Consider the following 21,443-nt stretch of genomic DNA (forward strand, 5'->3'; position numbering starts at 1 on the left):
TGGAAAGAAGCTGTGAGAGAATGGCAACAGCAGTGGGATAGAGAAATTAAAGGGAGACATTTATATGGCATTCAAAATAAAGTTGAGAGGAACTGGGGAGGGACTGGAAGAGAGGAAACAATAATGACAAGATTAAGAATTGGACACAGCAACCTGAATAGTACACTATACATTATAGGGAAGCATCCCACAGGTTTTTGTGAGGTTTGTCAGACTCTTGAAACCATAGAACATGTACTTATAAATTGCAGAAGATATAAAGAACAAAGGAGGAAAATGATGGAAGAACTAAGAAAAGGTGGATTGGTTGGGACAGAGATAAAAGAGGTATTGAAAAGTGGGATGATTGGGCGAGGAAAGAATAATATCTGTAACTTCTTAGTTGCAACTGGTTTGATGGATAGAATATAAGCGATGAAAGAAATAATCTGGAAATAGAGTGAAGAAACATCACAGGAAAATTAACCAGAAGGTGGCGGTAGTGCAACAAGTTCGGATGCAAGCCGCCGTAAAACTCCAAAAGAAGAAGAAGAAGTAAATCCAGGAGCGGCTAAACCATCTCAAGGTACAGTACGCGATAGACCTGAGTGTTAACTTAGAGGCTTGGGCTGAATAAAGAGTCGTGTTAACAGAAAAGTTGTGTGTTTGGGTTGTTGCTACTGGAGGGTGTGTTTTAACGACTTAGCGGTTTGTTAGCCAGCTAGCGTTGGTTACAGGCGCGTGCACACATAGAGATCAAAGGGGGCTTGAGCACCTGCCCTTTTTATTCCTGGAGGGAAAGTGCTTTTTTTTTCTTCTTTTTTTTTTAAAGAAAATAATATATTCCTGTTTGCGCACAGCTTCCCTGTCAAACAAATATATTTATTGAAGAATAGTATACCTAAATATCAGGTCAGGAGTTCTGAAGCGAACATGTGTGTGTGTGATTTGTGTGTGTGTGTGAGATTTGTGAATGTGCTGTTTATGTGATTTTCGTGCCGTGCTGAATAAAATACTCCCAGCTATTTGCATTGGGCAGCAAGGAAGCTCACTCGTCTCTCAAAGTTCCTTCGTAGCAGTGAAAAACGCTACAATAAGTTAGTAATAAGCTTAATAAAGTTACTAATAAGCATATTTAGAAGAAATCTACAGATGCAAACAGATGGAGAATAGATACACTCTAAAAAATGTAGTAAATCTGAGTAACTGCATCTGGTACATTAATCAATAAAACTAAGTAGAAATAAGTTAACATTAAACATTAAAAATAACAATATTTATAAATTAACTTTTTATTTATGAGTAATTTAACTTTTAATTTCCTCTAAACCTTTATAAAATAGTAGTCCATACAACCACAAATACATACATGACATTGGCTTTTATTGAATTTTTCTCAATTATTTTGGTAAGTTTAATTCAAACAATCAAGTAAGATTTTCGGAGATTTTGTTAAGTTAATAAAGTTAAATATTTCTCTAATATTTACTAAGCTACAGAATATTTTTTAGAGTTTAGTAGGTTTAAAACAAACTCCATCTAAATGTGGATTTTGAAGGTTTTATTTGATGATGGTGATACAGTCCTCCCTCAAATGTGAAACTAAGTCCATGTCAGTCACCATCAGTTATTGTGTATGTGTACATGCATAGCAATAATAATATTAATGTATTTGATTAAAACATTAAGGCAGTATTCTGATGCTTGGTTGTGTGAAGTTTAAAAGGTTTTTTGCTTGTAAAACAAAAAGTATTTAAACAGTTAATTTTAATTATGCTTGCAGTGCAGGGCCATGCAAGGACAATTGCATGGGTTTGAGGAAGATAAAATGAACTTTTTAAATTATTTTTTAAAAAAGGAAGTCAGTGTTGCGTTAATATATATACTTTTTTGTTTAAAAAAAAACAAAAAAAAACGTAATTATGAGAAGTGCCCTTTATTTCACTTGAGCCCCTGCCCCTCAAAATGTCTGTGCAAGTCCCTGGTTGGTTTCAATGGCGTTAGCACACTGACATGTACACTGTACACACCAAAATGATTTTATCCAATTAACCAGAAAAAAACGATAATAAATCAGTTTGTGAGACTCTGTGTGTGTGTGTTTCAGGAGTATGTCCTTTCCAGCTGCACCTCAGTCTCATTTTCTGCGGCGCTGGACGGCAAGCAGCTCCCGGGCCGGGGTGTTTCTCAGCGGTTCCCCAGGAGAAGCGGGCTCTGTCAGGGGCAGCTGCAGCTCTCCAGGTGTCAAAATGTCTTTAGAGGACTCCTTCAGTGACTCGTTTTCCCTTTTACCTGTGTCCCGCAGCAGTCACTGCCTGAGTGTGGACCCCCCCTGTTCTTCATCGTCCAGCACTGATGCCTTCTCCGAACCCCCCACTGAAGTGGACATCAGACACCGTGCTGCGACAAACCCCCAACCGCTCATTGATCGGCTCCGAGAAGTAAGTCAATGTGAAATATAGTCTCTTCATTTATACAGGTCAGTTGTCTCTCAATTGGCTGAGCACATGAAACAATATTATTGTGATGACTCAAAATACATGAGTGCACATCCACGTCACCATTCTGTGTTCCACCAGCCTGGAAATACAGTGAAACCTCGGATTATGAGTAACGCAGTTTACGAGTGTTCCGCAAGACGAGCAAAGATTTTTAATACATTTTGACTTGGAAAACAAACAAGTCTTGGTTTACGAGCACCGAGTATCATGTATCACGCATGCGCTTCTTGATTTGACGCCGAGCTGCGGAATTGTGGGTATCCATCTCCCCTGCTGGGTCTTAGTGCTCGTCTCTTACTGGTATAATCAACATCCGTGCACACGTGTACTGTTTACTAGAACACTGTGACCACGTGTGTGTTTAAAACATTCAATTTTGTGTTTGTAAGCGCGTGTGTACCCCTCTCTCTCCCTCAGCCTGTGTGAGCCTATGTGTGTGCGGCGCGTAATTTAACACCGTGCCTGGGGGTCAGTTTCTGTGAGGAGCTGTGTGCACACACTCTAAACGTGGGAGAGAGAGAGTGTGAGTGAGTGTGTGTGTGACACACACACTTTCTCTCTCGAGCTCGCATATAGAGTGTGTGTGTGAAAGACACACACACAGAAACTCTGCTTTTTTTAAAGGTAACATGCGGTTCGTTTGTTTTACTTTACAGCAGTGATTCCGTTAAGCGCTCACACGAGTGTCTTAGCGATGTTCCTTGTTAATTTTTTAGACAAAACAGTCTCTGTTAATGTGTGTTTATGTTAAATTCGCGCGTTGATACACTTGGTATCATACATTCTCTCTCGGGACGGGAGGGGCTTCACACACACACACACACACACACACACACACACACACACACAGAGCGTAAAACGCTTAAACGCTTAACACTTATCTGTCTGGATTTCTTTTTACTTTTTAAAAAAGGTAAAGTGCAGGTTCATTTGTTTTATTTTTACTTTATATTTTATGTTAATTACTTTTATGTATTTATTTTTTTTTGGGCTGTAGAACGAACAATGTTTTATTTTAAAGAGTTTCCTTTATTTCTTATGGGAAAATTAAATTTGGTTTACGAGTGTTTTGGAATATGAGCCCACCTTCGGAACGAATTATGCTCGTAATCCGAGGTTCCACGGTATTACCATGTCAGACTTTTTCCTGAAGCAAAACCATGTGGGGTTACATCATAAAGCTTTAACAGAACACACGTAATTTGCTAGCTTAAGAATAATTTGAGTATGAAAAGTTATATGCAAAGGCAGCAGCTTAATCGTGTGAACCCATCAAAAACTGTTATCACAAAAATAATAATGAAGAGAGAAATAAAGAGTGGTTGCCAGCTCTGGCCAAGGCAGCCCAAGTTTACCTTACTGCTCGAATTCAGGCAGGCTGGCGGTAAGCAACTGTTCAGCGCGACTGCACACATTCTGGATGACAAGAGGAATAGACTGTCTCTTAAAAATGCAAACATTCTGATCTTTATAAAGAAATGCCTGCCTTCGATGCTTACTAATGAGTAGCCATGATTAGCTCACCAAAGGCAAAGTGACCGAACGTTCGGTGCAGAGTTTTCATTTGTTTATAATTGATGCAGCCTTTTCCTTGTGCTGCATGTTATAACGAGGACAGTCGCATTTTAGATAAGCATTTCGGCATGTGTGAGAGTGCCTTGATGTAATTTTTTCTCATTCAAGCATAGGCTATTCTATTGGTTTCAGTTTTTAAATAAGTTTCTATTGGTTTAGAATAGTTATTTTAACAGATATAAATAGAAAACTAATAAACAATACTACACAATAAAAAAAACACTTTAAATAGATCACAATCACACAATTGTGATCAGTATTGATCTTATTTCTATGATAAGGGATCCGTGACCTGTCCCAAAAAGCCTGATTGAGGGACCCCTTAATCAAATACACATTAGAACATTCGGCCCAATTATATTACATTTGGGCTAATATTTAGCAAAATTTATGAATTTCAAGAGCAATAAATAAGTATCTAGCAAGTTATGGAGGAACAAACTGGCTTCCACATACAAATAAATATATATTTTATATAGCAAGTATAGGAAGACAGCAGTTAATAGTGGACGAACGGAAGAAAAGGAATTACGTGGAATGGAGAAGGAACAGTGTGTGCGGTCAACTTGCTGCCGTTCATCACGCTGCTCCAATGTTTCGGCGACCCTTACTTCTGATTGGCGTGAGCGCCTGTCGCTGTAGATGCTCTGCAGTCTGACTGTACTCGTTTTCGCTGCTGATGATTCTACCTAATGTTACTTTGGCAACGAATGCCTGTCACTGTATGACATAAAAGTTGTTGATGCTGCCTACTGTTACGGTCGGCGAGCTGATTTTTACCTGTCAAATACAATCAAATTAAAATTTTATTTATCACATACACAGTCATGCAGAAAGACACGCTAATCTTTCTTTGTAGTCAAGGAAAAATAGCAAAATTAAGGTTTTTGCCCTCTATATATAGATCTCTATATATATAGACCCTCTATATATTCCCACTGGACTATCTGATATTACTAAGAAGAAAAAGGTGAGATATGATTAAAAAAAAAGATGTCAAGACCAAATATTTAAAGTATGTTGTCACCATCAGATACTTAGACTTAGATTTTGTCATTTGTTCTAGGCAGGTTCAGAGTTCAGTTGGGTGATGTGACAGCCAGCTGTAGCCAGTAATCGATTGACCGTGCACCCACACTCTTTTCATAATCATCATAACACTAGCCAATCGTGAGTGTCTGTGTGCTTGAGCAAGTGGAAGGAGCAGATACCCCTTTCCCTTGAGTATGTTGTGCCTAATGTCCCCAACATTTTGTTAGCAGCTATTAATTCAATTCAATGTTATTTGTATAGCACTTGCTATATAACAGTTGTCATTGTCACTAAGCACCTTTACAGGATCAAGGAAAAAGATTAGAAAAGATGCAATCAGCTGATGTCTCAGAGAAAGCTTGTTCTTTGTGTTCTCTGATTGGTAGGTGGGTGATTGGGAATAGGCTACAACTAAATTATGGAGAGAATTGTGCAAAATCCACAAATTAATAATAATAAAAGTTTTTCTTACTAGCACTTTGCAAGGTCACTTACAAAATGGAGGGATTATTATTTTTTAATTAATTCAATTCAATAAAATTTTATTTGTATAGCGCTTTTAGCAATTTTTATTGCCGCAAAGCAGCTTTACACAGTCAAAAGAATTATTTAAGTTTGTATGAAATGTGAATTTGTATGAATCAAAATGGTCAGTTTGTCCCAATTAGACATGTATTGTAAGACTGAAATATGCATCCAATGTTCTTCTAGATGAAGCAGCTGCAGCAGCGCATGCAAGAGCAACTAAAAGCCCTCAAACAGGAGCAGCTGCAAAAACTGCAGCGTGAGCAGTCAAAGCTAGTGGGAATGGTGCCGGCTGCCACAGGTATAATACACTGCCTCACTTCAATGTTCAATTTAATACACCTCTGACCTTTGTATTTCATGTGTTTGTAACTTTTGTGTTTTTTAACAGGGTATAACAATATAAGAGAGTCATGTCTCAAAACTACTGAGCAGCCTGGTCAGTCAGGATCCACATTTTCACACACAAGGACCAGAGTTTCACCAGTTCAGCAGGTACATCAGCAACCCAAAGAAGTGGAAAGGACGATTGGTAAAGCATTAATTACTTTCTCAGTGTGTTTTCTGCTTAAAAATACTTGATGTGTTTTTCAGTCCAGTGATCTACCACTGACCTGCTCATTTTAGTGTACTGAGGACAAAGAAAAACATCACAATCAATTTATTACTCGAACAGAAGCACAAAAGCTTGAGCAGACAAGACAGTAAAACAAATCCACATGACCGGTAGGTATTATCAGTGTGGACAAAATATAAAAATAGCGACATACAAGTGTGATTGTGACGTGGTATTGTCTCTCCAGGAAGATCATGTTAGGTGTAAGTGGAAAGACGTTGAAAGAAATGTTTGAAGAGCAGCTCAAGCTGGAGAATGAAAAGATGAACAAGATATCTGTAAGACATAAATTAGGCTTCCTGTCAGCAGAATATGCCAGAGTAACTTTTTTGCCTAATCCGACAAGAATAACTTTCAGTTTCTGTTTCCAAGACCTATGTGTACACATGACCATCACACTTATAACAGGTAGAAGCGCATAATTATGTACAATACATCTTTATATGCATCATGCTTATTTCCCCTTCACATAAAATAAGTGCCCCAAACCTGTTCCAGGATCACAGTGCCTCTGTTCACAGAGCAACATCCATAATAATGTTTGTCACTGGTTGATGTGGAGCAACATGAGTGACAGATGTGCACAGAGACCTGATCTTAACCCCGCTAAGCATCTCTTGGTCTCTGATTCCACTCAGGGCATTTTTTCCCCCAAACATCAGCTTTTGGGGCTGAATAGGCACAAATCCTAACAGTGTAACTAATGAATGCTGTTTTCCCAGCATAGAGGACTAGCTAAAAGTTTGAAATCCATGGTTTTCAAAAGGTATTTCTAGAAAGCACTTTTGTGTTTGATGGTAGGATGTCCACATACTTTTGTCCATAAACAGTAAAGGATTTAGCGTAAGAGGAAGTTGAACCAAAATGTTTCCCTGTGTTGTTTACATTTAAGTTATAAGATCTGTAAAAATGCCTTTACATTCTGCTTTGCAGGATGCTCCTACTAATGCAGCAAAGGTGAAGAGGTCGTTTCTGAGGCGAGGGGAAGGCTTGGCCAGAATCATTAAAGGCTCAGTCAGAGCCAGGGCAACATGTTCAGACACCAAACCCACAACAGGCATCAACCATTCAGCCAAGAATGCAGCAAAAGTGAAGAGGCCGTTTCTCAGGCGAGGGGAAGGCTTGGCCAGATTCATTAAAGGCTCAGTCAGAGCCAGGGCAACATGGTCAGACACCAAACCCACAACAGGCATCAATCATTCAGCCATTCAGTGTTCGACCATCAGATCCCAACAGAGCTCTAAGCCAAAACGAACTTTTCCCAATTCTTTAAGTTCAACAAACATTGTAACTCATTGTAAGAGCACTGTATTGAACAAAAATTCCTTTTCTCAGAAGTGTTCAGCACCAATAACAAAAGCTGTTGCGAAAGCTAATGTTCATGGAGGTCATCAGAATATCAGAGTAGGAGTGCAGAATGTAAGCTCTGGACCTGTTCAACTAAAACTAAGTGCCCAAACTTGTTCCAGGATCACAGTGCCTCTGTTCACAGAGCAACATACATAATAATTAGGGATGCACCGATACCGGTATCGTCCTCGATACCACATTTTGTAAAGTACTCATACTCGTTAAAAGTCCCCCAATACCACGGTCTAAAAAATGTCTATGTTTGAGCGGCGTGTAAGGGGTTAATCACAGGTGCCGAGAGCCCGCCCCCAGCTCAGCGGGGAAAGGTTAGTTGAGACATGTCAGCCGTGTGGAACTATTTCAAAGTGAATGAAGACAAGAAAACAAAGGCGGACTGCAAATTGTGCTCAGCGAACTTGTCCAGAGGAGGCTCAAAAGGTACCGCATTTAACACAAGTAATTTAATTAAGCACGAGAGTTTCACGCCACAACGAGCCATATTACATGCGAAACAATTCCGCGTCTGTTTCTGTAAATTTAAATCATGTTTTTATTAAGTACTCAGTATCGGCGAGTACTGAAATGCAAGTACTCGTTTTCCAAAAAAGTGGTATTGGTGCATCCCTAATAGAAATAATGTTTGTCACTGGTTGGTGTGGAGCAGCATGAGTGACAGATGTGCACAGAGACCTGATCTTAACCCCGCTAAGCATCTCTTGGTCTCTGATTCCACTCAGGGCATTTTTTTCCCCAAACATCAGCTTTTGGGGCTGAATAGGCACAAATCCTAACAGTGTAACTAATGAATGCTGTTTTCCCAGCATAGAGGACTAGCTAAAAGTTTGAAATCCATGGTTTTCAAAAGGTATTTCTAGAAAGCACATTTGTGTTTGATGGTAGGATGTCCACATACTTTTGTCCATAAACAGTAAAGGATTTAGTGTAAGAGGAAGTTGAACCAAAATGTTTCCCTGTGTTGTTTACATTTAAGTTATAAAGTCTGTAAAAATGCCTTTGCTGGATGCTCCTACTAATGCAGCAAAAGTGAAGAGGCCGTATTCTGTAGGTTACTTAATCCAGTAAGTTGTGGGCATATTTTCCTTAAAGTAACTGCTGAAAGCACTGTATAAGCTAGTGTCTAGCTTTGTTTATTTCCGTCCTTTTTTCCCATTATTTCCCTTATGTTATGTTAATTCTTTAAGATAAAACTGTTTGCCCAAGTTTGGAAAAAAAGTTAGTTTTTAGAAAACATGTTCCATGTTGTTACAGATGTGCTTGTATTGTGAATACGCTTGTTACAAAAGTTAATTTCTTGTTTGTTTCCAACGTAGACGCTTCTATATTTATTGCTGAGAGAATTATAAAAATGTTGGAGAAATTACAAAAAAATTTAAGAACCTGGACATTCATCACACAAACATGTGTCAAATTGGTTATCAGTCTGCTGTATTAACACTAGTTCTTGTTTAAAAAAAAATAAAAATAAATAAATAAATGTATGTGTGTATATATATATATATAAAAAAAAAAATCAATATCACTGTTCTCTTGGCTCAAAGCTTCCTCTGGGGCTTCCTGTTCCACTGCATCCAACACACTCAAAAACACCTGTAAGAGACCCCAAAACAATAATGAGGACCCGTATTATATCAACATTTTTTTAAATTATCACCAACAATATCTCTGAAAGCATCTTTCTAACCGCGTTAGGGGTGCGAACGTGCTTAATTTTGACCCAGCAGGACATCCCCTTGTCTGGAAGTCTGAGGTCAGTGTACACCCTTAAAATGGCTGGCGGTTTCTCCAAGCCCTGTGAAGATATAATATAATAAAAATGACATTATTTCTCTCTCATTAAACATAACAGGTCAAATGCCTTAGGAGCAACCGTTACGCTTATTGTGTTGAGTCTGTGGGTACTGATTGATTTTATATAATATAATGTTTTATAACGAGTATATATAAATACATACATTTCTATCTATCTATCTATTAATGATATATAGAAATGAACTTTTTATAAAAGCATTTACAAATACTTTTTCTATCTCAGCTGTGCTCATTATTAATGAACGAATGACAAAAGTACTGAAGTTTCACCTCAATGTTCCACATAGTTCTAGATGTACAAACACAATGTAAAAAAACTTTAAATCTACACATCCAGACTTCAACTTCACACCCAGTATCAGACCTCAGTGTTTCCGAAAGACGGGTCGAAGGTGGCGTGCTGGTGGTGCACCATGAGTTGGTTTAGTGGCATCCCACCCAGTATTATCTCCACGGTCACCAAGCCTGGTGAGAATCAGGTGAGAAGCAAATGCCATGTCAACAAATTCTACACTGAGGCAGAAAGACAGATAGCTAGATTTGCTCACAGGAAGTATTCCATTTATCTGGCAAGGCACACACAGCTGAGGAACATTCTTACAAAGCACCAATGGATACACATGGCACATTCGAATATTCTTGACAGTCCCCTGGTCCACATATCGCACCTGTAACACACAAATGTGACAATACAAGTAACGTTTTTATGGCATTACATCATCGAAAATCCCAAGTTAGTCACTAACCCACTTACACATGCTTACATAAGTCTCGGACACAGCGAGCGCAAATTAGTCTAAAATCGCGTGTTTTTTAGGCATTTAACCCGCGTTAAGCATCACTGTATCTATATTATCCTACAGGTGGCGCACTCTGATCCGTGTGTTAGGAGTGAATTATTTGCCAAGTTTGTTTAGAAATACACAGTGTTTCAAATTATTACGCAAATGATATCTCTCTTTTGGACAGTTTCTGCTTGAATTTTTTTGCAGGATGTCAAAATAGCCTCCCAGAGCTGCTGTTTTGATGTGAAATGCCTCCCACCCTCATAGATTCTCCGCTGAGCATCAACGGCTCCTCTGTGGAAATTGATGAAAAAAAACACCAAATTCCTGGGTGTCCACCTGGATAAGGACCTCAACTGGTCCCTCAACACCAGCTCCCTGCAAAAGAAAGCCCAATAGCGTCTCTTCTTTCTGAGAAGACTGAGAAAGGCCCAGCTTCCACCACCGATCCTGACCACCTTCTATAGAGGGACTATCGAGAGCATCCTGAGCAGCTGTATCACTGTCTGGTTTGGGAATTGTGCCATATCAGACTGCAAAAACCCTACAGCGGATAGAGAGGGTCTATCATCGGGGTCTCTCTTCCCTCTATTGAAGACATCTACACCACACGCTTCATCCGCAAAGCCACCAGCATTGTGGCTGATCGGACACACCCCTCTCACACACACTTCACACTCCTGCCATCTGGAAAAAGGTAAAGAAGCATTCGGGCACACACATCCAGACTGTGCAACAGCTTTTTTCCACAAGCCATCCGTCTCCTCAACAAAAAGGGACTGAACTGATAAACACACACACACAAACATTATCACTCAGCTTAACTCAACTACCTCAAAACATCAAAACTTTGAGACTGGACTGACTAATCAACACAAGCGCAGACACACTGACCTACACCACCAAACTATCGTACACATCAATCTGTAAATGCTTCACTGTTTCTTTTACACAATATTCATTACTTTTTGCACTAATTCCTCATTTCTTGCTGCTATGTTTACTACCTCAACACCATATTTTATGTTCTGATATGTCGTTGTCACACTGTCACTTTGTTGTTGCTCGTTTGCACATTTGCACATGCACTTTATGTTGTCTGTAAAACCTGTAGATAGTCTTCCTTAGTTAGTTAATTTTTTTGTTAATTTATGTTGTAATTTATGTTAGGACTATCTCTCTTGTCTCCGCTAGCCAGCTAACTAGGCCTCTTAGTTAGCTAGTTTAGTTTCTCAGTTAATTTATGTTTCGTTTCACTGTGTACTAACTGTATATGGTTGAAGTGACAAAGCCTACTTGAACTTGAACTAATGGCATTTCAGCAGCTGCTCTTTTAATTTGATGAATTTGTCTGGCAGAAACCTTCCTCATTCTGCCTTCATCTGCACGAACCTGTCTGTGCTCTGAAACAGCCACAAATGTCTTCACAGTACGATGATCACGCTTAAGTTTTCATGAAATATCTAATGTTTATATACCTTGTCCAAGGCATTGCAATATTTGACGCTTTTCGGCAGCAGAGAGATTCTTTTTCTTTCCCATATTGCTTGAAACCTGTGGCCTGCTTAATAATGTGGAACAACCTTCTTCAGTACTTTTCCTTTAATTGGGCTTATCTGCCAAAGTAATTATCACAGGTGTCTGAGATTCATTTCAGTGATCCAAAGAGCTCTGAGACACAACCCCATCCATGAGTTTAATTTAAAAAACAAACATTTAATGTTTGACACTTGCATCCAATTTGCATAATAATTTGGAACGTGGTGTAAATTGAAAGAGGATAGTGTCAAAACTGAGGTAACACGTAAAACCAGCATGCCTACCACATCATCAGAGGTGGGTAGTAATGAGTTAAATTTACTCCGTTACATTTACTTAAGTAACTTTTTGAAAAAAGAATGTAGTTCTATGAGGGTTTTTTTTCCTGCACCATACTTTGTACTTTTACTGGAGTAGATTTGCGAAGAACAACGCTACTCTTACTCTGCTACACTTGACTTGTTACTTTTGACCTTAACCATTTACTCTATACATTAGATATTCTTTATTTTTGCCAGAGAAATGCAGCTGGTGGATATTATCTACCACATGAGTGTTTTTCACCAATCAGACATAGCAACAATAATCACATGACTCCATTCGAACCAATACGCCGCAATAACATGACCACACACAAAGTGGCCGTGGTAGACTGCAAATGAAAGCATAAAAATGGCAGACATCTTGAGACAGTGTTTTTAATGCTACAACAGAAGAGGATAAACAGCCCTGGCCTCATATACACTGGACACAGTTTATGGTAAAGTGAGACCTCTTGTACATGTTCTGTTATTTTCTATCTGCTGCTGAGTCATTTGCAGGGCAACTGAATATACAGTATATCTTACACTGGAAATAGTTTACACTGTTCAAACATACATATGTCACCTACAGTAGGTGTTTGTTTCAAGAGCTTTATGTTGTGAAAAAAGTGAGATTAGGACATTTGTTTCTTGTTCCTTAATTTGCTATTTTGTTATTCATTATCTTAAGACTTGGTCAGTTTTAATCAACAAGGGAAAAACGGTTTGCAAGGAACTGCAACTTTTTTGAGGTTGCATTTTCTGACTTTATTTTAGTCTTGTTTGCTGCTTATTTTGTCCCTGTACGTCTGTATGCTTGATATGGAACAGGTCAATTCCTAATGTTAAATATTTAGAAACTCCAACACTTAATTCAATTAATTATTACTACATTTATTTAACAAAAATGTAAACTACAAATAAATTAACGATCATTAAACAATAAAACACAATTCTTTTTTTCTTTTCTGCAAACTAAACTTTAAAGTTTCTAAATTTTTCAGGACTTGGACAGGTCATCATGGACGCCAAGGCCTATCAGGATTTTTGAGCCTCACTCGGCCGGTGGGGTACCGAGTCTCCTGTCGTCTGTATACTCCTCTCTTAAATTCTGCGGTATGGAGCTCTCGCTGACCCGTGTTGAACTGGATCTGCTTAGTGCCATCTCTGCATGCATCACAACCATGCATAACTGGCGATATAAATTGATATTTTTTTTCCAAAGAAAGTATTGATTTTTTTAGCCGCGAGTATCAATACATACGTCCCATTCAAATCCCCCGTGTTGTTTACCCCCATTCGCGTTGCAGGAAGAGCGATTTGGTCAGCCAGTCGCTAGTGTTGCTGTAGAGCAAGTTACCCGTACTAACTTTACACAGACGCAGATGTCTACCTATATTCAGAGAATGGCGGCGAATATAAATCCAGCACCTGCCTGCTTAAAAGCAGATGTGTGGGAGCACTTTGGTTTTAAAAAAAAGAAGGAAAGCAACGACTTGGATAAAAGCATCGCGGTTTGTAAGCTATGTGGCACTAACGTTAAATATTCCGGCAATACCACAAATTTCCGAGCACACCTAAAACGTCACCACCTAGACAAGTTTATGCTTACGGAGGACCCAAAGCAGCAGCAGCCGCGTGACTCAAAACAAACTACTCTGGACATCGATGCCGGTTGTTCCCACAAGTTTCCATCTGCTTCACCAAGGTCGCAGAAAATTACAGAATCCATTGCCTACTTTATTTGTCAGGATTTGAGACCGTATTCAGTGGTGGAAAACCCCGGCTTTAGGCGCATGGTGAACGCGATGGAGCCCCGCTATCCTATTCCAACCCGCGAACACCTCACCAAGGTTTGCGTTCCCCGGCTGTACGCTCAGATAAGGGCACACGTTAAAGCCTCCCTGGCCAGCGCGGAGAGAGTTGCCCTGACGTGCGACGGCTGGACCTCGCACACAACTGAAGCATATGTCACCATCACGGCCCACTTTATCAACGAGGAATGGGAGCTCGTTACGTATGTTTTACAAACCAGGGACATGCCCGAGAGCCACACCGGACACAACCTGGCAAAACATCTGAAAAAGGCCATCGCTGAGTGGGGAATCGCAGAAATGGATCCAGTAATCGTCACTGACAATGCGTCAAATATGACAATCGCAGCTGAGGAGGCAGCATTCACACTTCATGTCAAATGTTATGCTCATACACTAAATCTAGCTGCACAACGTGCCCTCAAAATCACAGCAGTCGCACGCCTGCTGGGAAGGGTGAGACGCATTGTGAGTTTATTCAGACGGAGCACCACAGCCAACCACATGCTGAAAGAGAAACAGAGGCTTCTACGACTACCAGAGCACAAGTTGATGACGGATGTAGTTACCAGGTTAGTGTGTGGTTACTTTTCAATAGTTTGGTTTTTTATTAATTATTAATTTATTAATTACATTATTATTTAATTTGTACTTTAACTCTCCATTGTTAATTGCAAATTGCAATGTTGCACTTTATTTACTTGTAAGCTACAGTTTGCACTGTTTCAATAAATGGAACTAATTTTCTCAACACATCTTTGATTAATTTTGTCCAGCATTTATTTTTCAAGCTGTCTGATGTTTTTTGAGTTTATTTCAATTAATTCAATCCAAGTAAATGAAACACTCACATGATGTCACCAAAATCACTCTGTCTCTTTTAAATCGATCAGAAAATGATGTAAGTGTATCGAATTATATAGAATCGTATCGAATTATATCGAATCGTATCGTTGGCTAAATATCGTGATATATATCGTATCGTGAGCTGAATATCGTGTATCGTATCGTATCGTGAGATTAGTGTATCGCTACAGCCCTATCCTTATGACCGTCTATAAAGTGTTTTTCTGAAATACAACAACAAAAAAAAAAAAAACTGGACTTTCACCTGAACCATTCCATTACTTTACATTATCATCATTGTTTGGGAACTGGAGCACTTCTATACCATCAGGGTAGGTGGTGTGTGTGGTTTGAGCTTTTGCATAATAGTAAATCTGCAATTAATTAATTAAGGGATGTATACAGAAACATCCATGAGAAAAATATAACAAACAAACCACCAGAGTTCTATCAAACCACCTACAATATAATACTCCTATAATAATCCTCTAATGTCTCAAGTACCTCAAACTCAAAGAGCATTGGTGACACTACTCAATATACCATTATATAGACTTATTCAATATATAAGCACATTTTCATAAACTTTTAAATGCTATAGCAACATGGGAGCATAACTTTAGACTAAATAAATAATGAAATCATAATTTCTCACCACTCTTTGATCTGGCAATATCTGCTCCATTGAAAAAAGCGACTCTGACTGACAGTCCGTCGGCAGACACTTCTATCCGTGTGCCGTAAGTTGTCCTCCATCAGGCAACGTCTTTTCAATCTGATAAAGGCAACAAAAGGTAAAGATAATAAAATTACATTTATATTGTTTTTAAATACTATATTACTTATTAATGTAAAATTATGTGTCATAGCATTTAAAATTATACTATAAAATAATAAAAATATACAACCATGCACTCTTTTACCTCCCAAGAATGGGTAGTAGAAACACATTAAATCATGCAGGACTCTCCCTTCTTTGTTAATGTGTAATTTACATTCTAGAGCAACTGACTACAAATCAATTCCTGCTACCTAAGAACACCCGAACGAGGATGGGTTCCCTGTTGAGTCTGGTTCCTCTCAAGGTTTCTTCTTATTGCCTTATCTCAGGGAGCTTTTCCCTCAGCACCATCACCCTCGGCTTGCTCATCAGGGACAATCAGATATTTCTGATTTATACACACACTTCAAGCTCACTTCTCTAATTTTACTTTGATGCTGAAAAGCTATTTCACGATAATCACCATTGTTAAAAGAGTGATATTAACTGAACTGAATTATACCATCCCACCGCTGAAGGCAACAAGTTTGTACTAATAAATCTCACTCAAATCATTCCCTCTGAATTCACGTCACCTTGCCATCTGTATGTGTGATGTCTTCCTCTTCAAGTTCAGATTTTCCGGTGATGTCCCTAGAATGGTCCATTTCCTAAAGGGGGACACCACCATATAAACATATACGAAATGGAACAGTACGCATTTCAGTTTTCAGGATTCTTCTGTAGTAATAATAATTCGTGTACTCACCAACACTGAGTGCGTGTTGTTTTTGATCAGCTGAGGATCCTGGATTTTTGCCTTAGATACAATTAAACTGTCTGAGATGTGGTGTGGACCAGCTACTGAGCAAGGCTCCTTTTAAGAGTCTAGATATTATGAAACAAGGAAAAAAAAAAGTGAGTAGACATTAACTTCTGAAACATTCTGAGGCACGAAATTATATTCAATTCAATTTTATTTGAAGAGCGCTTTTAGCAACTGTCATTGCCGCAAAGCAGCTTTACACAGTCAAAAGAATTATTTAAGTCTGTATGAAATGTGAATGTGTATGAATCTAAATGGTCAGTTTGTCCCTGGTGAGCAAGCCGAGGGCGACAGTGGCAAGGAAAAACTCCCTGAGATGGTAATAGGAAGAAACCTTGAGAGGAACCAGACTCAACAGGGAACCCATCCTCATCTGGGTGAAACAGAAAGAGTAAATGATCTGCATTTATACAGTGTGTAGGGTGGCAGGCAGTTCAGCTATAATAGCTGATGTTAATTGATGTTAATATGGAGTCCAGGTAGTTATTGAAGACCCAGGTAGACTTGTAGGAAGTTCCAGTCCTGAACTATCGAACTGTCAAGTCCCCAGAGAAACAGTTGCCAACACCAGTCAAGGCCAGAACCATCTTCTAGGTAGAGAGAATCATTCCCAGACACCAGACGCATCCCACGAGACACACGGGGCATCCATGTAACGAGATCTCCAACCAGAAGCGGAGCACCAGAATGGGTCAGACAGGTCCGGAGGGCAGAGGGAGTCTGGATCACTGGCAGCTCGGGAACGACATGTGTAGCTCGACAGAGCGAGGGAAGGAGAGAGGAAAGAAAGAGAAGGGGAAGAGAGAGCAGAAGAAGAGAGATAACAGTTAGGTATGGTCACAGTCACACAATGTATAACATGAATGTATATTAACTGTAGAGTGCAAGCAGAGACTCCAGCAGGACTAACTATGACATCATAACTAAAAGGGAGGAGCCAGAAGGAAACACAAACATGAGGGGGAACTGAGATGTAGAGGCAAACAATCACCTTTACCGTCAGCAAACCTGAGTGATCAATGAGAGTGAGGAAGACAGCATCTAAACATACCAGTTCACCATAATACTCTACGTCCATGAGTCCCCCAGATCTGCTCCTTTACCTATGGCTAATCTATTTATAGAAATGTTTGATTAAATAAATAGGTTTTTAGCCTGGACTTAAACACTGAGACTGTGTCTGAGTCCCGAACACTATTTGGAAGACTATTCCATAATTTTGGGGCTTTGTAAGAAAAAGCTCTGCCCCCAGCTGTAGTTTTCATAATACGCAGTACTGACAAGCAGCCTGCATCCTTTGATTGAAGTAGGCGTGGCGGATCGTAAGACACTAGCAGTTCACTCAGATACTGCGGCACGAGACTATTTAATGCTTTATATGTCAAGAGTATTATTATTATTATAATTATTATTATTATATCCAAGTATGAATAATATATTTATATCTGAAGCATGGAATTAAACATTACTTGTGTCCTTTTCCTCTAGGGAGAAAAAAAAATTCTGGAATTCTTGTGAGGTGATACAAAAAAACCGCTACAGCACAGTTTAAAAAAAAAAAAAAAAAAAAAAAAAAAAAAAGCATTGTTTTTAAATTTCTGACAGGCAGTTTTTGGTCTACCACTGTGTATAATGTTCATAATTCATTCATTAACCGGTCATCATTATGATTATTTACAGTATTAGTGTCCCTCCATTAGTAGATAAATCCAAGTCATTTTCCCATTATCATTACCATTATTATCATCTATCAAATAATTAAATCATTAAATCATTGCTTAACTTGACAATAAACTATACAATTATGAGACATTTGAAAACTGATCTTTTAATCTTTATCTAAAAAAAAAAAAAAAAAAAACGAATCCCCAGTTAAGAATCGTCCAACAGCCATGTGGAAATATTTATACAGAAGAAATAATTCTTGCACATAGCTTTGCCCCTTTCTGAGACACAGAAAAGCATCACAAAAAATAAAATTAATATGCAAACACCATGCAAGTTGACATATTTCTGTAACTCATGCGATTATATTAAAGCATCATTCTAGTCCTAGATGAAATCTGTTTTGTAGCATTATATTGTTATAATGCATCATATACTTGCATTAAACTGGTATTAACCACTGTACCGCTGAGCTTTTGCACATGTTCCAGAAAAGAAAACATCCGTTCAAACTAGGGATGCACCGAAATTTCGGCCGCCGAAAATTTTCGGCCGAAATAGCATTATCGGTTTCGGCCGAAACGTAAGAAAGCGCCGAAAATAAAAGCCGAAATTGTCGCCACGCCTCTCCCATCCTCCCGTCTCGTTCGCGCTGTCATTACGCATCAAACACGGAGTATGTCGGCGGTTTGGAAGCACTTCAAAGTTTCAGATGAGGACAGCAAAGTTGCAATATGCAACATTTTTTTAATACAAACAAAAAAAAAAATATTTTAAACATGTTTTTTAATGAAGCCATTTTCGGTTTCGGTATCGGTTTTCGGCCAAGTGCATCCAAAAATTTCGGTTTCGTTTTCGGCCCAGAATTTTCATTTCGGTGCATCCCTAGTTCAAACCTGTGGGGCATGTGGTGCTTGAGAACTTGGCTGGAATTTTAGTAGGATTCTGAGCCTGTAGGCTTTCCATCTTCTTGCTGTTTTCAGGTGGGCTGCTGGAGGACGGGCTCTAGAAACACAGAAGAATCTAAATTAACTTATTTTTTTTAACTCTATTTTTCTGACACACAATTTTCAGATGATGGCCTTTCTTTCCGCACCTTGGATTTTGTTGTCTTGGTGTTACTGCTGTTGCTGGATCCATAAGACTTCGTTCTTTCTTTTCATGTATCAAGCGCATGCGTGATACATGATACTCGGTGCACGTAAACCAAGACTTGTTCGTTTTCCAAGTCAAAATGTATTAAAAATTTTTGCTCGTCTTGCGGGAAACTCGTAAACTGCGTTACTCATAATCCGAGGTTTCACTGTATTTCCAGGCTGGTGGAACACAGAATGGTGACGTGGACGTGCACTCATGTATTTTGAGTCATCACAATAATATTGTTTCATGTGCTCAGCCAATTGAGAGACAACTGACCTTGGGGGTTTCTCGCAGCAAGGTGTCTGATGTCCACTTCAGTAGTGGGGGGTTCGGAGAAGGGATCAGTGCTGGACGATGAAGGACAGGGGGCGTCCACACTCAGGCAGTGACTTAAGGAGTCCTCTAAAGACACTTTGACACCTGGAGAGCTGCAGCTGCCCCTGACAGAGCCCGCTTCTCCTGGGGAACCGCTGAGAAACACTCCGGCCCGGGAGCTGCTCGCCGTCCAGCGCCGCAGAAAATGAGACTGAGGTCCAGCTGGAAAGGACATACTCCTGAAACACACACACAGAGTCACACAAACTGATTTATTATCGTTTTCGGGGGAGTGTTCGCTTCAGAACTCCTGACCTGATATTTAGATATTTAGACTATTCTTCAATAAATATATTTGTTTGACAGGGAAGCTGTGCGCAAACAGGAATATATATTATTTTTCAAAAAAAAAAAAACACCCCAGAAAAAAGGGCACTTTCTCTCCAGGGATAAAAAGGGCAGGTGCTCAAGCCCCCTTTGATCTCTATGTGTGCACGTGCATGTAACCAACGCTAGCTGGCTAACAAACCGCTAAGTCGTTAAAACACACCCTCCAGTAGCAACAACCCAAACACACAACTTTTCGCTCCTTAGCACTACTACACAAACTTTTCTGGTAACACGACTCTTTATTCAGCCCAAGCCTCTAAGTTAACACTCAGGTCTATCGCGTACTGTACCTTGAGATGGTTTAGAAAGAAAAAAAAACCGCCATCACAAAAACGAAGCCCGCGCGAGACCGGAAACACAATACGACTTCCGCTATGTATTCTGGGGAATGTAGTTAAACCTGAAGCTCAGCCTCTCTTCCTCAGCAAAGTCCTGGCAGAAACATTTTACAGAATTTTTAACAGAAAGACCTGCTTTTTTCCCCTTTTTTTAATGCTGAAGTTTTAGACTTCTATAATAGACTGCTATAATAAATATTATTACTGTACACTGATAAAGTCTTGTTGTCATTTTATTGATCCCTCAGGTTTGTTGACTGGTTGCTTTACATCTCAGGGTTCCCTCATGTCTATGTTTCCTTCTGGCTGGGAGTCTGGTTCCTCTCAAGGTTTCTTCCTATTTCCACCTCAGAGAGCTTCCCTTTCCACCATTGCCCTCGGCCTGCCTGACAATTCTGATTTATACATTATATATTTTCTCACACATTTCATACTTACTCACTCACTCACTCACCCTATGACCAAAGCTAACAGACTAAACAGTAAGATAAACTGGAGAGGGGATGCGTGATGGCTTGGAGATTAGCATGTTTGCCTCACACTGTAACGTTTCTGAGGTACTGGGTCTGTCCGCTGTGCTTTGATAAGCTTACTGATGCCTGGGGAGACACAGTCAAACACACAAACGTCTGTCAGAAAGGTCTCTATTAATTAACAGCATATATGTTTGGCCAAATGCTTGGTATGACGTACATCTGTTACTACAAAGAACATAAACCATTTTAAAATGTCCTGGTGAAATCCTAAAGAATAAAGACTGAAAATTGTACAGATGTGCATCTGGATACAAACCACAAAATGTTAGTTCAAGGGAGGGGAACAGTAAGAGAGAGGAAGAGTTAGCACATTAATATCAGATTCAAGAGGACACAGGAAGGTGGTAGCTGGAAGATTTAACATGTCCACAAGGAAGAGGGAAAAAGAGTAGAAGTAACTTATTTTAAATTAGTTCGCACTGTCACCTTGGACCTCCAGAGTCTGGGTTTTGGTGCCCTGCGATGGATTGGCTCCCCGTCCAGGGTGTACCCTGCCTCAGGCCCTATGTCTCCTGGGATGGGCTTCAGGCTCCCTGGTCCTACACACATCTTTAATGTTGGGGATTTAAACCATGCCTAATCTTTTAATTTGGGGTATGTGTGAGTGGAGATTGAATGGTATACTTTTTTGTATATACCTTCAGGTATTTTTAAATGTTTCCAACTTGCCTAAAGTAAATATGGTGCCTATATTCTGCAATGGGTTTACACCCCACTTTCTGCCCCTAGATTCCCTTGGACATGCTTCAGGCCTCCTATTATTTGTCCAAAAGAAGGAC

General features: G+C 39.4%; 1 protein-coding gene and 1 long non-coding RNA gene across 4 annotated transcripts; one reads left to right on the forward strand and one right to left on the reverse strand.

The window, feature by feature from the left end:
* Window positions 1-535: 535 nt before the first annotated feature.
* On the forward strand, window positions 536-5,960 carry LOC128524595 (centromere protein J-like). Its single transcript, XM_053497236.1, has 3 exons — window positions 536-565; window positions 2,087-2,420; window positions 5,799-5,960. The coding sequence occupies exons 2-3, from the start codon at window positions 2,091-2,093 to the stop codon at window positions 5,958-5,960; spliced, it is 492 nt and encodes a 163-aa protein (XP_053353211.1). The 5' UTR covers window positions 536-565; window positions 2,087-2,090.
* Window positions 5,961-6,781: 821 nt separating this feature from the next.
* On the reverse strand, window positions 6,782-20,133 carry LOC128524596 (uncharacterized). 3 transcript variants are annotated; one of them, XR_008360549.1, is made up of 11 exons: window positions 20,081-20,133; window positions 19,362-19,639; window positions 19,042-19,261; window positions 18,842-18,950; window positions 16,224-16,342; window positions 16,051-16,125; window positions 15,350-15,469; window positions 9,957-10,076; window positions 9,773-9,873; window positions 9,281-9,388; window positions 6,782-9,186 (listed from the first exon to the last, which is right to left on the reverse strand). It is a non-coding gene; the product is annotated as an uncharacterized LOC128524596 (long non-coding RNA). The 3 variants fall into 3 exon arrangements; XR_008360548.1 differs by having other exon boundaries at window positions 9,773-10,076; XR_008360550.1 differs by lacking the exon at window positions 19,042-19,261 and having other exon boundaries at window positions 9,773-10,076.
* Window positions 20,134-21,443: the final 1,310 nt, after the last annotated feature.

Source organism: Clarias gariepinus, chromosome 5 (assembly GCF_024256425.1).
Source record: "Clarias gariepinus isolate MV-2021 ecotype Netherlands chromosome 5, CGAR_prim_01v2, whole genome shotgun sequence".
Classification (NCBI taxonomy): Eukaryota; Metazoa; Chordata; class Actinopteri; order Siluriformes; family Clariidae; genus Clarias; species Clarias gariepinus.